This window comes from Cyprinus carpio, chromosome B14 (assembly GCF_018340385.1).
Source record: "Cyprinus carpio isolate SPL01 chromosome B14, ASM1834038v1, whole genome shotgun sequence".
Taxonomy (NCBI): Eukaryota; Metazoa; Chordata; class Actinopteri; order Cypriniformes; family Cyprinidae; genus Cyprinus; species Cyprinus carpio.
The window spans coordinates 26,339,981-26,359,201 of NC_056610.1; the positions used below are offsets into that span (position 1 = coordinate 26,339,981).

General features: G+C 38.8%; 1 protein-coding gene across 2 annotated transcripts; it reads right to left on the reverse strand.

Annotated features, from left to right (window-relative positions):
- Positions 1-961: 961 nt before the first annotated feature.
- LOC109101537 (rab11 family-interacting protein 5-like) lies at positions 962-19,012 on the reverse strand. Of its 2 annotated transcripts, XM_042738772.1 has the most exons (6): positions 18,093-19,012; positions 12,478-12,983; positions 11,557-12,088; positions 6,171-8,387; positions 3,118-3,262; positions 962-2,573 (listed from the first exon to the last, which is right to left on the reverse strand). In XM_042738772.1, the coding sequence occupies exons 1-6, from the start codon at positions 18,452-18,454 to the stop codon at positions 2,313-2,315; spliced, it is 4,023 nt and encodes a 1,340-aa protein (XP_042594706.1). In that variant the 5' UTR covers positions 18,455-19,012; the 3' UTR covers positions 962-2,312. The 2 variants fall into 2 exon arrangements, with proteins under 2 accessions (XP_042594706.1, XP_042594707.1); XM_042738773.1 differs by lacking the exon at positions 6,171-8,387 and having other exon boundaries at positions 18,093-18,983.
- Between the last annotated feature and the right edge of the window lie 209 nt (positions 19,013-19,221).

A 19,221-nucleotide genomic window follows, 5' to 3' on the forward strand; every position in this document is an offset into this window, starting at 1 on the left:
TTAAAAATAGACAGTCTTGAATAATCACATTGGGGAGATGTGGTTGTTTTTATGATTCGCAATCAACTGTATCATATATGAATCATAAAATAACTATATCAGACAAATAAATGTTGAGTGATGTTAGTGTGGTTTAAAATAAACATAAAATTGTCCATTTGTTGCTCTTAAAACAGTATAGGATTTCAACACTGTGCCAGTCAAGCCTACAGTCAGGAATAACTACATTTAGGGAATATTTTGTGACAATATGTTTGTTCCACCAGAGATAATAAACTAAGAATGAAAATGAGTTTCCTCTATGCCCATAGGAACTGTTAAAGATCAAATTTGCATTACTGTGGCATATTCATGTTAAAACAGGCAAAATCTCATTCAATACAGAGCCCAAACAATGAATGCAGAGACACTGTCAGTTTGAGCATTGATTCCCACAACATTAATATTTCATGAAACCCAGCTGCACAGTTTGGTGCTGTTATGAATCAGCTGACTGTAACATTTTATATATGTACAATTCATTATGTACTTTTTACTAATAGACTGTTTCTATGCAATATACAAAATGTTGTTCCTATTACAATTTAGTCTAACGTTCACAAAGTGGGCCAAGCACAATTGATGTACAATAAATAATCTTATTACTTCTTGTAAGTGCGGTGGTGCCACCCAGTGGTACTTAAATATATCACTACTGTGATTGTGGATGTGAGAACCACCAAACTGTTCAGGTTTAGATGAAGATGAAGCTCAAACCTCATAAACCAGTACAGGCCTTTATACAAGTCATTTATGTAAAGAACTCAAACAAAAACACTGCAAATGATCTTAAAACTTTATTTTCAAATAACTTTGAAAATGAAGCCGTTTGAAATAATTAGCAATAAATAAAACAAAATAAAACATACAAATGTGAATGTTGTAAATAAATCCACAGAGGCACGTTGCACAAAAATGAATCAGCAACAATCTAGAATCACAGGATGTATTGTGGGTGATACACAGAAAAATTGATGCCTTGAGTCAACAAAATTAAGAGGAACCCTGTACTTTCTTTACGTCCAATACTGAGACATAGAACTGATGTTCTTGTGTGACAGAATCTCAATTACATCAGCCTAATAAATCAGGAAACATCAACCAAGAAAACACTGAATACTGTATAATGAACAAAAGTCACACGTAACTTTATCTTTGAAAACAGAACAAAAACAATGATATGAAACACAATCAGAATGAATATCTGAGAAAATCACAAAGCCACTCTAACACGATGAAGTTATAATGCAGTAAAATGAACAACAGATCTTCCATTGTTTTAGTGGTTTAGAAATCTTAGGCATTTTCATATCACTAAATTTGCTACGTTTGCAATGATCTAAGTATGCTGCAGTGCTAAGGCTTCATGGATATATTTTGTGTAGCATATATTAACTCAAGCTACAGCTTAGCAGGTTGTATTGCATAGCTTACATGTTTGCAGAGACAATCTCTGCTTTTGTGCGAGTGCTTGATGGAAGTGAGCATGCACTAATATCAGCGGTTTCTATGAAGCAAAGCTGACTGGCTCAAGCACAACGGTTTTGCATTAAGGTGCTTTTTACCTTTTTAAAGCTATCAAGAAGTAAGATATTTATTTACATTTACATAATATTATTTAAAGCAGTATTTTACATCAACTTTGACACAAGGTGTATTAGACTACATATTATGTATTAAATTTTACTGTTTTTAAATCTCTGGATTCATAATACGTGTAACGTATTAGTTTTAATACCATGTGAATATACCATGTCAATAAATCGGTCAACAATATTTTCTTGAAATATGGACAGGATTGAGATATGGAAGTTCGACACATTAATTGAGAAGACTCCGGGTTATTGTTTTTAGTGTTATTTTATCATTTTGTTCAAAAAATTTCCAATTATGAGAAAAGATGAGTGTTAACGTTTCAAGAAGTCAATTAATAAAGGCAGCGTTTTTTTTTTACTTGCATTTATGGATTTGTATACATTTAGAGACAGTTTGTTTGATATTTTGAATGCATAAAGATCCCAGAACTTATTTCCTATTATGGAAATTAGCACATTTATGAATATGACTTTCTTTTACTTTTAACCACTGCCTTGTGCTCATAGCATGACTAGGAGTATGCTAAACCTCAATGATTGTTGATTTGGAAATCCAGTGAGAAGCATGCAAAGCTTTATCGTGTCTACGTGAATCTGGCAGTTTTGAAATTTAACAGAGCATCACAAATGGCTTTAGATCAATATGAGGTGTTCTTGGGACGGAGCAGGTCGCTGTAGTCATTTTGGTCTGGCGCGTACCTGCAGCAAGGTCGGCGTTTGTTCCATGATGCGCACCAGCAGCTTGTCAATGTAGTCCTCCAGGTCTCTGACCTGAACCTTCATCTTCTTCAGTTCGGCATCACGTTTCTCCAATAACGCCACCTGCACCTCAGTTTCAGCCTGCTGCTTCTTGACGTCCATTTCCTGCTGAAGCAGCAGAGCTATCAGCTCCATGTTAGTCATGTTCTGATACTGAGCCCGAGCCTCCATCAGAGCCAGCTGCACAGGAAACAGGGACAGAATCATGAGAAGAACCGTAATGAGGTACTGTGTCATGTAGAGAATGATGAACCAAAACTACTTCATTAAACGCTTCAGCTGGTCTTCGATCACTTGTGCGTTCTTTCAATATCTTTATAGTGCAATCAGCACAAGTCCATATTCATTTTAACAAGACCCTAAATGACCTCTCAGATCAATATGTTAGTTTCAGTGTCTGCTTGTAATCTGTGTGCTGATTCCACTTTTCCAGAACCTGGGTCTAAGCATGTCTTCCAGCTCCTTATAGGAGCAGTGAACTGTTAGCAGTTTCATCAGCGTAAATTAGAAAATTCTGGATTCCACGGACCACTACGTTTTAGAAAGGGTATCATTTACTTTCATGTATAAAGACCAATTTTAAAGTGAGGAAAAAATGTTTTTTAATATTTCAATATTTTAATGCAACATTAAAATGCTATATTGAAGGAAATTATTAATATGAATAACATATATTTTAGTAGGGAGTGCTATTAGATTTACAGCACCTTTAAACTTCCAGTACCTGGTTTTTCTCATCCTCAGCAGTGGTTGCTGGTGCAGATCGTGCTGGGTTGATGGTGGACTTGAGTTTCTCCAGCACTGAGCGGCTTTCAGGTTTCTTCTCTCCCTGTAGAGTCGTGTTGGTCAAGGGCTTCACTGGGTGAGGGCTGTACAGCGGTGCAAAAACGAGATAAATTTGGTATTTACGTTGACCATTTCATCATGGTGTAACTGGTACTGTGTAAGCATCTTTTACTTTTTCTTTAAGCCATTTTTTAGATCTCATGTTTATTAACTTCCTTAGTTCATTAGTATTACAAAAGAAATAGCACACAGTTGAGGAAGCAATGGTTAAAAGTAATGAAAATACGAGTTGCTTTTTTATATCTCAAGGGACTTAGTTCTTAGTTATCTTTCATTTAAGCAAAAACTTGTTTGGAGATCTTCTCTTAGCAGTGTTGTAAATATTAACAAAGTTAAACATAACATTAAAAAATTGTTTTCATTAATTGAAATAAGGTGAAATGACTGTAAATATTAGAACAAAAAACAAACAAAAAAAACACAAGCTGTAGTACTGAAATAATTAAAACAAAAGTGAAATATATGTAAACTGAAATCTAGTGCTGTCAAATGATTAATCGAATATATAAATACACACCCATGCATGTACAGGTGCATCTCAATAAATTAGAATGTCGTGGAAAAGTTTATTTATTTCAGTAATTAATCTCAAATTGGCAAACTCATGTATTAAATAAATTCAATGCACACAGACTGAAGTAGTTTAAGTCTTTGGTTCTTTTAATTGTGATGATTTTGGCTCACATTTAAGAAAAACCCACCAATTCACTATCTCAACAAATCAGAATATAGTGACATGCCAATCAGCTAAGCAACTCAAAACACTTGCAAAGGTTTCCTGAGCCTTCAAATGGTGTCTCAGTTTGGTTCACTAGGCTACAGAATCATGGGGAAGACTGCTGATCTGACAGTTGTCCAGAAGACAATCATTGACACCCTTCACAAGGAGGGTAAGCCACAAACATTCATTGCCAAAGAAGCTGGCTGTTCACAGAGTGCTGTATCCAAGCATGTTGACAGAAAGTTGAGTGGAAGGAAAAAGTGTGGAAGAAAAAGCTGCACAACCAAACCGAGAGAACCGCAGCCTTATGAGGATTGTTCAAGCAAAATCGATTCAAGAATTTGAGTGTGTGAAATTCACAAGGAATGGACTGAGGCTGGGGTCATGGCATCAAGAGCCACCACACACAGACGTGTCAAAGGAATTTGGCTACAGTTGTCGTATTCCTCTTGTTAAGCCTCTCCTGAACCACAGACAACGTCGGAGGTGTCTTACCTGGGTTAAGGAGAAGAAGAACTGGACTGTTTCCCAGTGGTCCAAAGTCCTCTTTTCAGATAAAAGCAAGTTTTGTATTTCATTTGGAAACCAAGGTCCTAGAGTCTGTAGGAAGGGTGGAGAAGCTCATAGCCCAAGTTGCTTGAAGTCCAGTGTTTCCACAGTCTGTGATGATTTGGGGTGCAGTGTCATCTGCTGGTGTTGGTCCGTTGTGTTTTTTGAAAGCACTGCACACCGTTTACCAAGAAATTTTTGGACAACTTCATGCTTCCATCTGCTGAGCAGCTTTTTGAAGATGCTGATTTAATTTTCCAGCAGGATTTGGCACCTGCCCACACTGCCAAAAGCACCAAAAGTTGTTTAAATGACCATGGTGATGGTGTGCTTGACTGGCCAGCAAACTCACCAGACCTGAACCCCAGAGAGAATCTATGAGGTATGTCAAGAGGAAAATGAGAAACAAGAGACCCAAAAATGCAGATGAGCTGAAGACCACTGTCAAAGAAACCTGGGCTTCCATACCACGTCAGCAGTGCCACAATCTGATCACCTCCATGCCACGCCGAATTGAGGCAGTAATTAAAGCAAAAGGAGCCCCTACCAAGTATTGAGTACATGTACAGTAAATGAACATACTTTCCAGAAGGCCAACAATTCACTAAAATTCAATTTTTTTTTTTATTAGTCTTATAAAGATTTCTAAATTGTTGAGATAGTGAATTGGTGGGTTTTTTGTTAAATGTGAGCCAAAATCATCACAATTAAAAGAACCAAAGACTTAAACTACTTCAGTCTGTGTGCATTGAATTTATTTAATACACAAGTTTCACAATTTGAGTTGAATTACTGAAATAAATTAACTTTTCCACGACATTCTAATTTGAGATGCACCTGTATACATTGAAGAAAAATATGTAATGTTTATATATTTAATATATTTAAATATAATATAAATTATATGAATACAAATATACACATGTAAATACATGTAAATATTTTCAAAATATATTCTGTATGAATGTGTATTTATATATACATAATAAATATACACAGTACACACAGATATATTATGTAAATAAAAGTTTATTTTGGATGCGATTAATCGTGATTAATCATTTGACAGTACTACCGAAATTCTTTGGATAAATACAAATTTGATTGAAGACGTTGCCCCTTCTAAAAGATTTTTTCTCAAGTCTCAAGCAATTTATTATCAATACTGTCTAGGAGAAGCACTTTGAGAAGCATCTTTATGATTTTTGTCTCTTCAGGTATTAATAAACAGGTCAGTCAGCCCTCATAATGCCCTCACAGTCAACATCTCACATCAAACCTCTCATGAAAACTAGATGCATACAATACAACTTTCATCTAACTTTAGTTACCTCTACAAAGGAATATGTGTTGCTGCCAAAACAGAATGAAGGCTGAAAGAAGCAACAGAAAAGCAAAGATGAAAAATGAAAGAATTAAAAGTAATGCAGCATGAGCAAACCAGGAGGAAACATAAAAAGAGATGGTGCTGGAAAAATGCCTTTACACATTTGTCAAAGTCCGAATTATAGCAAGTTGTGAGTGCAAAAACAAAGTCTGTTCTAGGCCAGTATATGTGAGAGAATTTATTAGCCTGTCTTAATGCACCTGTGAGAGAGAATGAGCTTGTTTCTCAGGTGAGAGCAGAGGTGAGTGCACTTTTAAAGGCAGTGAGGTCTCACCTGCTCTCCTCATGGTGCAGGAGGACGTTAGCTGGCTGTGTCTCCTCAGGTGAGAGGGAGAGTGGTGCGTCAACGTGGGGCTGGGCGGTGGAGGAGCATGTGGAACCCATGCTGGGCAACTCGATTGGGGGGTTCGCAGGAAGGGAAGGGTCAGGGTGGAGACAGGAACTAGTACCTGCTAATGGGAGGGGTGAAGGGGAAGGATCATGCAAAAAGAGATCTGACCTAGGATGAGGAGAGCCTGGGAGCGAATCGGCACCCGAGATGGTTTTGGGTGAGCCTGTGGTTGAGCGCGGTCTGATGCGGGCTGATCTGACTTCTGTTTTATAAGGGCTTCTGGAGTTTCTTGGAGCTACTCTAGCATGCAAGTCCTCAAAGCTTATTTGTTCCTCCAGCGTCGAACAAGATTCCTCGACTTTGTTGTTCTTTAAGAAGCAGACTTCAGAGTTTAGATTACCTTCTGTTAAATGATTATGCTCCTTATCATCATGTGTAGTGAGCAAATCATTGTCTTTTGCTACCTCTTGTTTGATTTGCATTGTCACAGTGTTGTCTTTGCTTGAGCATGTTTGATTGATCACAGTGATCTCTTTGTTGAGGAGAACGCCAGCCACGTCGTAAGACTCACAGTTAAGGTTTGAAGCAATGTTTTGGTGTTCACAAGTGTCGACTTCATGTCTTCCCAGTTCTTCACTAGATCTCTCAAAAGGTGATGAGCAAGGATTATGGTTTTGTGAGTCAGACAAATATGATGTGATATTACAATGGGTATTTTTTGGTGAAAACATCTCCAACTCTGATGCCATTTTGCACAATATATCCTCTGGTAATCCTGTGGAGCATCTGGGAAGCGAGGGACCATTCGAGTGCAAATTTGAACAATCTTTGGATGATTTAACACCATCTTTATTCATTTCAAAAGGTGGTTGCAACTCAGACAGTGAACTTCCAGAATCAATAAAAGCAAACTCTGAGGTACTTTCTGTATTGTTGTTTGAATCTTTAGGTGAGAGGGTCAACAAACCCACGCCATCGGTTTTAGTCCTGCATTGTTGTACATTAGAGACCTTTAATTCAAAGGACGATTCTGAATCATGTTTCGGTTGGGTCTGAGGTGAACTGCAAAGGGATTCGGTCACTGTGGTTTCCCAGTCGGATGGGAAACACAGAGTTTCAGGAACTGTGTACTCACATTCAGAACTTCTGAGTGCATCTTCACCGAAACCATTCGGTGAGCCATTACCATCGTTGTTTGTGGCAAAATCTTGACCCCTTGCTTCCCCAAGCATTAATTCGTTCAGTCTGATACCGCTGTGAAACTCTGCATCTATCTTGCTACACCCTACTGAAGAAATATGGTGCAACTCTTTATCTGAACATAAAATCTGAGAGTTCCTCTTCACATCTCCATCTCTCACATGCTGAAGGGAGGCGAAGTCAGTCTGGGAAAGGAAGCAGGCCTCTTTCTGCACAGCCAGCTCCTGGGCTCTATCCAACCAGCTGTCCGTGGTGATCCCTTGGGTCCTCATGGGTCTACGTGGTGGTAGAGGAGGAAGATCCCATGGCCTTGAAACACCCATGTCAACTTCATCGACCCTTAAACCAGTGTTCACATTGTTGTTTACACACTGGTTTGTATTTGGTACCTGTGAGAAAAACGGTGCCGATGGAGGTCTGGCTGGAGTCCCACTTGGTGATTTAAGTCGGCTGGTGGCAAATGCTTCAAAATCATCCCATTCCCCGGCCCTCTCAGACAGAGAGTGGTTGGGATTAGTGTTTGAGTTTTGATCTGGTGTCTCAGGCATAATAGCCGGAAGAGATCTCTGTCTGGACATACTTCTGGGTCTTTCCCGTTTTATTGCATACATTTTGTTCTGTGGTCCATTTTTGTTCTGGAGGGGACTGCATCCGACTGGATAATGATAAAAACTGGAATTAAGAGAACAGTAGCCAGCAGTCGGAGACTTCAGTGATTCCTCGGCTATAAGATCCTCAAAAAAGGGGTTTTGTTGTAGTCGTGTGAGGAAAGGGTTGGAGGGAGAGATGGAAGGGGGTGTTGGGGAAGAGTGAGTGAATGGGTTGGTGTGTTTGCCACTAGGGGGAGACACCGAGCTAGTAGTGCAACCAAGGGGAAGAGAGCATGGGGGCTGACTGGGGGAGCAAGGGATCTGACAGGGGGTGTCTGAGCTGCTCTCTACCTTAGGAGAGACTCCCAGCCTGCGGAGGGAAGGCACAAGTAGTCCTCTTAGTCATAGTGTGCAATGGGCCATAAAATCTAACTATGAGTGTGGAGGGGAGAGAGACTGTTCTTTTCTATTACAGAGACACCTCTTAAAGATATAGTTCACCCAAAAATGAAAATTCTGTTATTAATTATTCACCCTCATGTCGTTCCAAACCCATAAGACCTTTGTTCATCTTCGGAACACAAATTTAGATATTTTTGATGCATTCTGAGAGCTCTCTGACTGTCCCATAGACAATAAGGATCCTAAACCAATCAAGGCTCAGAAATGTAGCAAGGAGATTGTTAAAATAGTCAATGTGACATCAGTGGTTCAACCATAATTTTACGAAGCTTGGAGAATACTTTTTGTGATACTTTCCAAAATGGCACTATAGGGTGACATGGAGGAGATAAATTGTTGAATAACGTCATTATTTTTAGTTTTCTTTGTGTACAAAAACTATTCTTGTAGCTTCATAAAATTACGGTTAAACCACTGATGTCACATGGATTATTTTAACAATCTCCTTGCTATGACTGATGTCACATGGATTATTTTAACAATCTCCTTGCTAAGGGTCAGAGAGCTTTCAGTATGCATCAAAAATATTTTAATTTGTGTTCTGAAGATGAATTAAGTTCTCATGGGTTTGGAAGGACATGAGGCTGAGTAATTAATGACAGAATTTTCCTTTTTGGGTGAACTATCCCTTTAATAGAAGAAAAACTGTCTTTGGATTCAAATTTGTTCATGTTTTGATCAGAAGTGTCTGGCATGTTTTGACCAGCTTGCACACTCACTGTTCCTACATAAATACTGCTGGCTTAGCAGGGACAAAAGGGGAGAAAAGACATTTCCTGTCAGCCTATAAACTCTAATTAGGGGTGGGCGATATACCTGTAAACAGGATAAACGGGTACAAATTTCAAAATGGTATAAATCTCAGATCATCATCTCTAGTGTGATTATGATAAAGTGATGTTTTTATGTTGTTGCCTTTAAAAAGTTTAGCATTTGCATGCATTTTTAAGCCTTGCCAGTTTAAACTTTGAATCAATTTGAGAACATTTAAGCACAATAAGACATAAGACATGAAAGAATTTAGTTTTTTTTCCCCATTGTAATTCAGCATGAGTACTGAATTACATTCTTTTTCATGGTTTATTTTGCTTATATTGTTAAATATTCAAAAGGTTATGAGACAATGCCAGTCTTGGTAGTACCGGTTTATTCACATTAACACTGTTGGTGATGTTTTTAGTGAACATAGACAGTTGGGAGAAAATTGGATGTGTATCAATTTATTATATGATGTATCAGTTTTAGGTCCTCAAGTGACAGCAGCATAATATACCTGCTGTCTGTGTCATTTAAAGGGATACTCCACCCCAAAATGAAAATTTTGTCATTAATCACTTACCCCGATGTTGTTCCAAACCCATAAAAGCTTTGTTCGTCTTCGGAACACAATTTAAGATATTTTGGATGAAAACCGGGCGGCCTGGGACTGTCCCATAGACTGCCAAATAAATAACAGTGTCAAGGTCCATAAAAGGTATGAATACTCGTCAGAATACTCCATCTGCCATCAGACATGCAATGGTTATATGAAATGATTGGAACAATTTTTGTAAGCGAAGAAAACAAAAATAACGACTTTATTCAACAATTCATGTCAACGGTCTCCTCTGTGTCTCTCCATATCACCATATGCTGCGTATGCTCTTCTGTATCAGCTGCGTCACAAGGATGCACTGTTTCTACATGTATTTAGCTTTGATTTGAAAGAAAACAGCGCATCCTTGTGGCGCGGATGATACAGAACAGCACACGTAGCATACGGTGATATGGAGAAACACAGAGGAGACCGTTGACAAAGGAATTGTTGAATAAAGTTGTTATTTTTGTTTTCTAGTGTTCCCGTTGCTTCATGTAACCCAGATTGCACGTCTGATGGCAGATGGAGTATTCTGACGACGACTTTCATACCTTTTATGGACCTTCACACTGTTATTTACATGGCAGTCTATGGGACAGTCACAGGCCACCCTGTTTTTGTCCAAAATATCTTAAATTGTGTTCCGAAGACGAATAAAGCTATTACGGGTTTGGAACGACATGGGGGTAAGTGATTAATGACAAAATTTTAATTTTAGGGTGGAGTATCCCTTTAAGTGAAAGCACTTACTGATCTTGAATGAACTACTTTTTTAGCTTTAATAATAATCCCTGCATATTTAACTGATACAATGATGACTGTGCAGTGTTTTATTGTACATTTGATTGCTTCATTCAATTTCTGTAGTATTTCTTACCCCTTTAAGAAAGTCATACCTAAAGAGTCACTATTTCATTTATTCATTGTTTTATTGTAGTTAGTAGTTTACTTGTTTTCACTAAGCTTGAGAACTTATTTTTATTAGGTAAGCTAGTATTGTGCATAATATATCATTGTAAAATTTCTATTTCATATAAAACTTTATCATAGCAACTTTATTTCAAGCAAAAAAGAAATAACTACATCAATTTGTGACATATATTGTTATCATGGCATAAAATTACTAATAAAGATTTGTCATATCGCCCACTCTTAATTCTAATAAAATTAATACAGATTATACAACAAGAAATGGCTGAATGTGTCAAAAAAATCATGCTGATGAATGAAAAAATAATTAATGGAATAACTGAAATGTGAAATTAAAAAGTACATAAATCAATCAATTTAATCTAAGTGGACATTTCTTATAAAAATAGCTGATGTTTTTGAATGCTTCAACAAATTTGTGGAACTTGACAAACAATTTCTTTTTATTAAAACGCACACATTAACAATCCCTTCTTTGAAAAATGTCTTGACCTATGTCCTGCAGACCAAGAGCAATATAAAGGACTGAGATGGAAAACTGGCTGTTGCAGTAACTGTTGCATCGGCAAATTCAAACACTCCTTTTTCTAAGAATATTCTCTGAGGACCAAAATGCAGGCTGACATTCAAAGCCATCCACTTAAAAACAAAATATCCCTTTAGAAGAACGTCTGGCAATAAATATACAGATCATGGGGAACTGCTATTGATGATATTGGTACACAAGCAAAGTCAGACATCTTTTGTACTGTAACATAAAACCTGTTAGCCTTGCTTGGCCTTCACTCACCTTGGCTTGTTCTGGGAGTCACCGGAGCCAAACCATCCTCTGCGTCTGCCCTCAAGAGGAGCAGAAACCTGGCTCTGCTCCGGCTTGGCTGGGAGAGAGTCACTCCGCCCGCTAGAAAACAGAGTTTTCCTCAGCTTTTTTCCTTTATCCACCACTTCCACCGGTCCCGCTGAGGTGCCAGCTCCTTGGGTCTGACTCTGAGCTTCATCTGCCTCACTGTCCTCCTTCTTGCTCTTTTCAATGGACCAACGTCTCCCATCGCTCTTCTGCGAGTCTTCACCACGTCGGGTCAGATTCTGGAGAGAGCGAGAAAGGGGTGCACATTTCTCCAGCAGGGAGCGCTTGGCTGGGATGGTGCCTGGACTCTTGGGGCTGACAGGCTCGGATGAGTAGATATGGCTACCATTGATGCACAGGGTTGATTTGGAGAGCGACATACTTTGGCCTTTGAGGTTTTCCACAGCAGGGCTGGGATGAGGAAGACCTGTGATCTTACTGGCTTCATCACTGTGTGCGCGCTTGTGAGTCATCACTTTAAAGACAGAGGTCACAGAGAGAAGAGAGAGAAAGGGTACAGACAAAGATCAGTATTGCCCAAATCATACACTTGAGCAGAGATTTTAAAGACTCGGTCTTGATTCACCCACCCTCATGTCATTCCAAACATGTTTGATTTTCTTTCATCTTTGAAACACAGCAGAAGATATTTTGAAAAATGTCTCAAGAGTTTTTTTGTCCACACATTGAAAGTCATTGAGTCAAATGTTGTTTTGGACCCCAATGACTTCAATTGTATGCACAAAAACTGCTGAAGTATTTTAAAAAATATCTTTGAATATGATGCACAGAATAAAGAAACTCATACGAGTTTAGAACAACACAAGGGTTGTCATAAACTATCATATGGAGCCCACGACTGACCTTTAATTCCACCTTCAGTGTCCATTCGGAAGGGCTCCATCACTCTGCTGCTGTAGATGGGTGTTCTGGACAGCTCTACTGAGACGAATGGATCCCCGGCGGAGGACGCCATGCTACTGTCTGATGCCAATGACGAACACGACCGAGTGTCTGAATTCTTGCGCAGCTTTCCCTTAAGGAAGAAGTCTTTCACCTTACTCTGGTGTACATCGACCCCCTCTTCCTCGCCCGGTTCATCTGGTCCACCATCTCCTGCAAAAGGAGGACCTAAAGACCCTGATAGTGCGGCGTAGCGGCCAGGTAAAATGGCAGAGGAGGATTCCATGTCTCCTTTCTTTCTTCCCGTGACGCGGTCCTTCAGCTTTCCAAATGCAGAACGGGGCTTGTCCTTTATGGTCAGATCGTACATGCTAGCGGTCATGTTGTTGCGGGTGAACTGGACGGTGACCTGCAGCTCGCCCCGCTCCTTCTCTTTTCGACCAGCCTTGGAGTGCAGCTTGAGCCACCTTAAACATAGAAAGAAAACAGTCAGCTGAAAGCAAATTTATATTTATCACTTAAAGTTATTTTTTTAAAACAAAGTAATCTTTAGCAAATACCTAATGACAATTTTTCACTGTGCATTATAATGCTGTGATAAATGCACTTGTAGTATTTAAATAAATGATTACAGTTTTTAGTGTTTTAATTTAGACAAAATATTATAGAATTGTTATAAATGTAATTCATCTGTTAATTACCATTATATAAATTTAATTCTACATCAGGCTAGAATGGTGCATCCTTACCTTCAGAACATCAATATCATTTAATAGTTATCATAACATAAATTATGAATTATCTTAATGATCCTAGTTTTCTTTAAACAAAGTATACAGTACCCTTCAAAAGCTTTGATTTTTGTTTTTGAAAGACATTTCTGCTTTTATTCAGGATGTGATGAATTGATAAAAAGTGACTTTAAAAGATTTACTATATTACAAAAGATTTTCTTTTGAACTTTCTATTCATCAAAAAAATCCTGAAAAAAATTATAACCCTGTCCACAAATATCTTAAACCGCACAACTGTTTTGAACATTGACTGTGCCTACACATGAATAAATTAAAATTTTGTTATATTACAATAGAAACTGTTATTTAAATTGTAGTATTTCACAATATTACTGTCTTTACTGCATCAAATAAATGCAGCCTTGGTGAGCATGAGAGACTTCTTTCAATTGTAATTATGATGTTTATTTTTTTCTTTTGATTTTAGGATGAAATGTTCACACTTATAAAATTATGCTCTCACTGTCGGCCTCATCTTTTATAACAATTTCCTGCTCCACACTGAAGCAAGCGGCTATGACCTATACTGCAGCGGGGGCCTGTTGAACGAATGTTACTGCCTTAGCACGGTGCTGTCCCTTTGTCTCACACAGAACCAGTGGTGAAACTATTTCCTCCATTTCCGGTAGAGCAGACAGCACCTCATGTGTGCACTTGTGCAGAGAGCCAAGAAAAACGCCTTACACTGGGAGATGCAGAAGAAAGAGAAGGCGAGAGAGGTGCAACTCTGAGCTCAATTAAAGCCAGATGTGCAGAATAGCCTCACGCCTACAACGACATGTGATGACTCAGAGTACTGTGTGCAGAGACAGACATTTCTCCAAACGTCTCTCCACATGACCTGAAGCGCTGAGAGGCGTACATGGCAGTGCAAACTTTAACTAGAAAATGAAAGTTTGTCAAGATAAACATTGAATGTTGACTGGACAAAGTCATTTGTTATGTAGTTAGTAGACTGTTCTCCCACCACACTCCTGCATTATGGTGTTCAAGATGGTTGCTAGGCCGTTGCTAAGGTGCATTGTAGTTTAGTGGTTCTCAGCCTTGTAACTCAGATTCCTCTTTGTCCGACACAATATTTGAAGGACCCCTCATATAGGCTAAGATATTTTCAGTATTTCTACCATAATGACAGAGCTGCTTGTTTTAAAGAAAAAATTAACATAAATGTCGATATATTGATAATTATAATTGATATATTATAATAAGTAACCACAATTAATTTTGTAATTCCAGACATTTCAAGAATTGTATTTTCTTCAACAAAAAAAAAAAAACAAAAACACACACATACATTAATTATTAAGCAGGAGAAAATATAATTGCAGTTTACATCTTGTATTTGTGTGTTTTTTAGCATTTGTATTTAGCTTATAATTAGATATTTTTTAATCAAGAATAATAATTAGTACTAATTCAAATAGAAATACTGATCCTGCGGCCCCTTTGGAAGTTCAGAAGTCTAATTATTATTTAGATTTTCTTGAAACACTTTGGCAGATTTGGGATTTTTAAAGCCTGTAACATGCTGAAACTGATAAGAAACAAATATACAAATTAATGTATACAGGTGCATCTTAATAAATTAGAATGTCGTGGAAAAGTTTATTTCAGTAATTCAACTCAAATTGTGAAACTCGTGTATTAAATAAATTCAGTGCACACAGACTGAAGTAGTTTAAGTCTTTGGTTCTTTTAATTGTGATGATTTTGGCTCACATTTAACATCACATCTCAACAAATCAGAATACTTCATAAGACAAATTAAAAAAACAAAAAAACATTTTTATTTATTTTAGTTAATTGTTGGCCTTCTGGAAAGTATGTTCATTTACTGTGCATGTACTCAATACTTGGTAGGGGCTCCTTTTGCTTTAATTACTGCCTCAATTTGGCGTGGCATGGAGTTGATCAGTTTGTGGCACTGCTGAGGTGGTATGGAAGCCCAGGTTTCTTTGACAGTGGCCTTCAGCTCATCTGCATTTTTTGGTCTCTTGTTTCTCCTTTTCCTCTTGACAATACCTCATAGATTCTCTGTGGAGATCAGATCTGGTGAGTTTGCTGGCCAGTCAAGCACACCAACACCATGGTCATTTAACCAACTTTTGGTGCTTTTGGCAGTGTGGGCAGATGCCAAATCCTGCTGGAAAATGAAATCAGCATCTTCAAAAAGCTGCTCAGCAGATGGAAGCATGAAGTTGTCCAAAATTTCTTGGTAAACAGGTGCAGTGACTTCAAAAAACACAACGGACCAACACCAGCAGATGACATTGTACCCCAAATCATCACAGACTGTGGAAACTTAACACTGGACTTCAAGCTACTTGGACTATGAGCTTCTCCACCCTTCCTCCAGACTCTAGGACCATGGTTTCCAAATGAAAAACAAAACTTGCTCTCATCTGAAAAGAGGACTTTGGACCACTGGGAAACAGTCCAGTTCTTCTTCTCCTTAACCCAGGTAAGATGCCTCTGACGTTGTCTGTGGTTCAGGAGTGGCTTAACAAGAGGTAGCCACGACAACTGTAGCCAAATTCCTTGACACGTCTGTGTGTGGTGGCTCTTGATGCCTTGACCCCAGCCTCAGTCCATTCCTTGTGAAATTCACTCAAATTCTTGAATCGATTTTGCTTGACAATCCTCATAAGGCTGCGATTCTCTCGGTTGGTTGTGCATCTTTTTCTTCCACACTTTTTCCTTCCACTCAACTTTCTGTTAACATGCTTGGATACAGCACTCTGTGAACAGCCAGCTTCTTTGGCAACGAATGTTTGTGGCTTACCCTCCTTGTGAAGGGTGTCAATGATTGTCTTCTGGACAACTGTCAGATCAGCAGTCTTCTCCATGATTGTGTAGCCTAGTGAACCAAACTGAGAGACCATTTTGAAGGCTCAGGAAACCATTGCATGTGTTTTGAGTTGATTAGCTGATTGGCATGTCACCATATTCAAATTTTTTGAATTGGTGGGATTAAATGTGATCCAAAATCATCACAATTAAAAGAACCAAAGACTTAAACTACTTCAGTCTGTGTGCACTGAATTTATTTAATACACGAGTTTGACAATTTGAGTTGAATTACTGAAATAAATGAACTTTTCCACGACATTCAAATTTATTGAGATGCGCCTGTAAATTGTTTATATCATATACTTGAACTTATATTAGGCATTTGGTACTTAACATCTTAATAGTCTTTAAATCGGTTTTGTTAGTTGAACGTTAAGTGAATTTAAGAGTTAAATTGTGGACGTGAGAATAAAGGAAGGCGTATTAAATATGAAAACAACAATGTTATTGTTGCTCAGCATGCCTCACTGATTTCCTCCCTCACTTGTTTATAGAGGTTTCAGCCAAGAGGCCCCCACCTACCTCCTCTCTTCCTCCCCTCCCATGACAAATGATTTACTCCTCCTAATGACGGCACTACTAGACATGTAGTTGAATTTCATCTATTAGATTTGCAAGCTTTTAAAAAAAAAGAGCGATATTCAAATAAAAATGAACAATGAAAAAAAGGAAAAAAAAAAGAGACAAGATTCCAGGAAGGTTATGTCTGTTGGAGTGCAGTGAAATGCGTGTTTGTTGAGTTCAGTGCAGACTCTGTGACCATTCTGACACATGCTGGTACTGCCCTGTGTGCAGGCATGACTCTGCGCCAGCGCTACGCAAACACACTCATGAGGACTAGATGCAGCATGCCCCTCCAAGTATGTTGCTGTTGTTGTGTCTGCAAAAGCATATCCCATCACTCTGGTATTCAAAACAGTGTTGGTTTTGCACTTCCCATAGATCCCTTGTGTGGCTTTGACCACTATGCATTTGTTTAATATTGCATGTGACATCAGTAATTTAGCTTCTGTTTTGGGGGCTGGCCAAAGAATCTTCCTGCAGTCCTGTTATGTCGCGAATGGGAATGTCTGTCCAACTGTGAAATGGGTGTACAGAAATTCTTCCACCTAAAATCACAGGCTCAAGGTTTTGGCATGCCTGTGTCAAATATCCCAGGACTATATCAACTGAAAAACAAGATTGTGTATCTTAAGGCTAAACTTTTTTACTCTCACTCTTGGGAATGAAAAGAAATGGGGAAACAGGACTAAAAATGCCATGAATTTTTTTCTTTTACATGTACCCTATAATCAGAGATTTTAGTATCATTGAGATAGTAGTAAGCCTATAGTTTTAATTAATGTTTGTAATTTTAAATAAGTGTTTTTAAGTCTATACAGTTTCCATTTTATTTTCATTTCAGTTTTATGTTATTTCAGTACATAAAATTTAAATATTTAATTTGAGTTAACATTTTTTTATCCAAGTAATGAAAACTAGCTTATGATATATCTACTTGGCCTATACCTTGTTTTATGTATTACTTGCTGAAACATAAACCTGAGCTGGTCAGCTTCCCTTACAAAAATTAACCATGGATTTACTTCATATGAAACCATGGAAACCATAAATTAACCATGTTTTTGTCACACTAACCATGATACTTGTAGTAAAACTATGGTTATACAAATGGTAATCAATAAACCATGGTTACTACACTTTTACTACAATAAAAACCATGGTTAATGGGTTGTCTTCTAGCTAGTAGTCTGGTGGTTTAAGGAGCGTTTTAAGCACTTTTTTTTTAAATGCACACATGAATATAGTAATCATTCAATACCATGGTATCTGATGCCATCATCGTGCCATGACACTGCCACAGTACAAAAGTCTCAAGGAGGCTCGACCAAGAGGCCTATAATTGATCCTATTATTAGCTGCAATACTCACTCATTTCTGGGACACATTCCATCCTGAAAAACTCTGTGGAGGGGAATAATAACTTGACCGAGAAACACGTCGAGCCCGATGAGCACGCGGTGCATCACTGTGAGCACCAGGTTGCTGCTCATCCCACCCTCCTCCAGCAGCCCAGGCAGCAGCTCAAAGGCGCACTCCTCGCTCCACTGCGGCTCCTCAGCCTTCTCCACCAGGCCGGTGGTGTACTTCTCCTTGCCTACCTGGATGATGGTGTAAACGTAGCGGCTGCCTTGCTTGCCCTTCGTCCGCAGACCCCTCGCGCGAAGGACGGTCACGTTGACATGCGTCGGGACCCATCTCTGCTCGTCGTCGTCCAGGCTGATCAGAGGCATCCCGCTGCGGTTGGAGACGCAGTTGTTTGGGATAAACCAGCAGAATGACACTTGCGCACTGGATAACTATGCACAGCCCGCGCCCTTGCGCCTGTCCCCCGCCCGAAGTTGCAGTGAGACAAAGCGCTGCATTATCGTCCACCTCAATTCAAAAGGACAATCGCAATCGTAACGTTTATAACAACTATCCCTGGCGAGTCAAACTTCACAACAATTTACCGTAGTGGGCGTTCTGGACCCTCGGTATCACCACCACAACAGATTTTTGACAACTCACTGCACTGCTGCTGCGCGCGGCCCGCCCTCCAACATTTTGTGGGGGCTCCGCAATAAAGTATCCAGCCGAATTAAAGAGAAAGGCAACTCACATCCGTGCTGCGCTAGTTCACCTCAGAACATAGAAACAATCCAGCAAAGATCACTGGTTTGAGCTCTACTTCACAGGGAGCACTCTGTGATAAGTGTGGGAAAACTTATCCACGCTGAAGAAGTTCACTGCGTTTGTTTCGTGAACGAGTTTTGAATGAATCCTTTAAGTGGACGAATCGGTTGGTTTGAACAATCTTATAAGTGAACTGATATCGATCTCGGTATCTTTTTTATGCACTGAAGCCTTCAAATATCATTCGAGTAGGATCTGCGAAGATGCACATTATGGGCGTTTTGAGGAACTCTTTAAAGGATTTCTTTAAAACCAAAATGTTTCGCAAATCAGTTGGCGTTTAAAACGTTTTTCAACAGCTTTACCCATTTTTCTAAAAAACAAA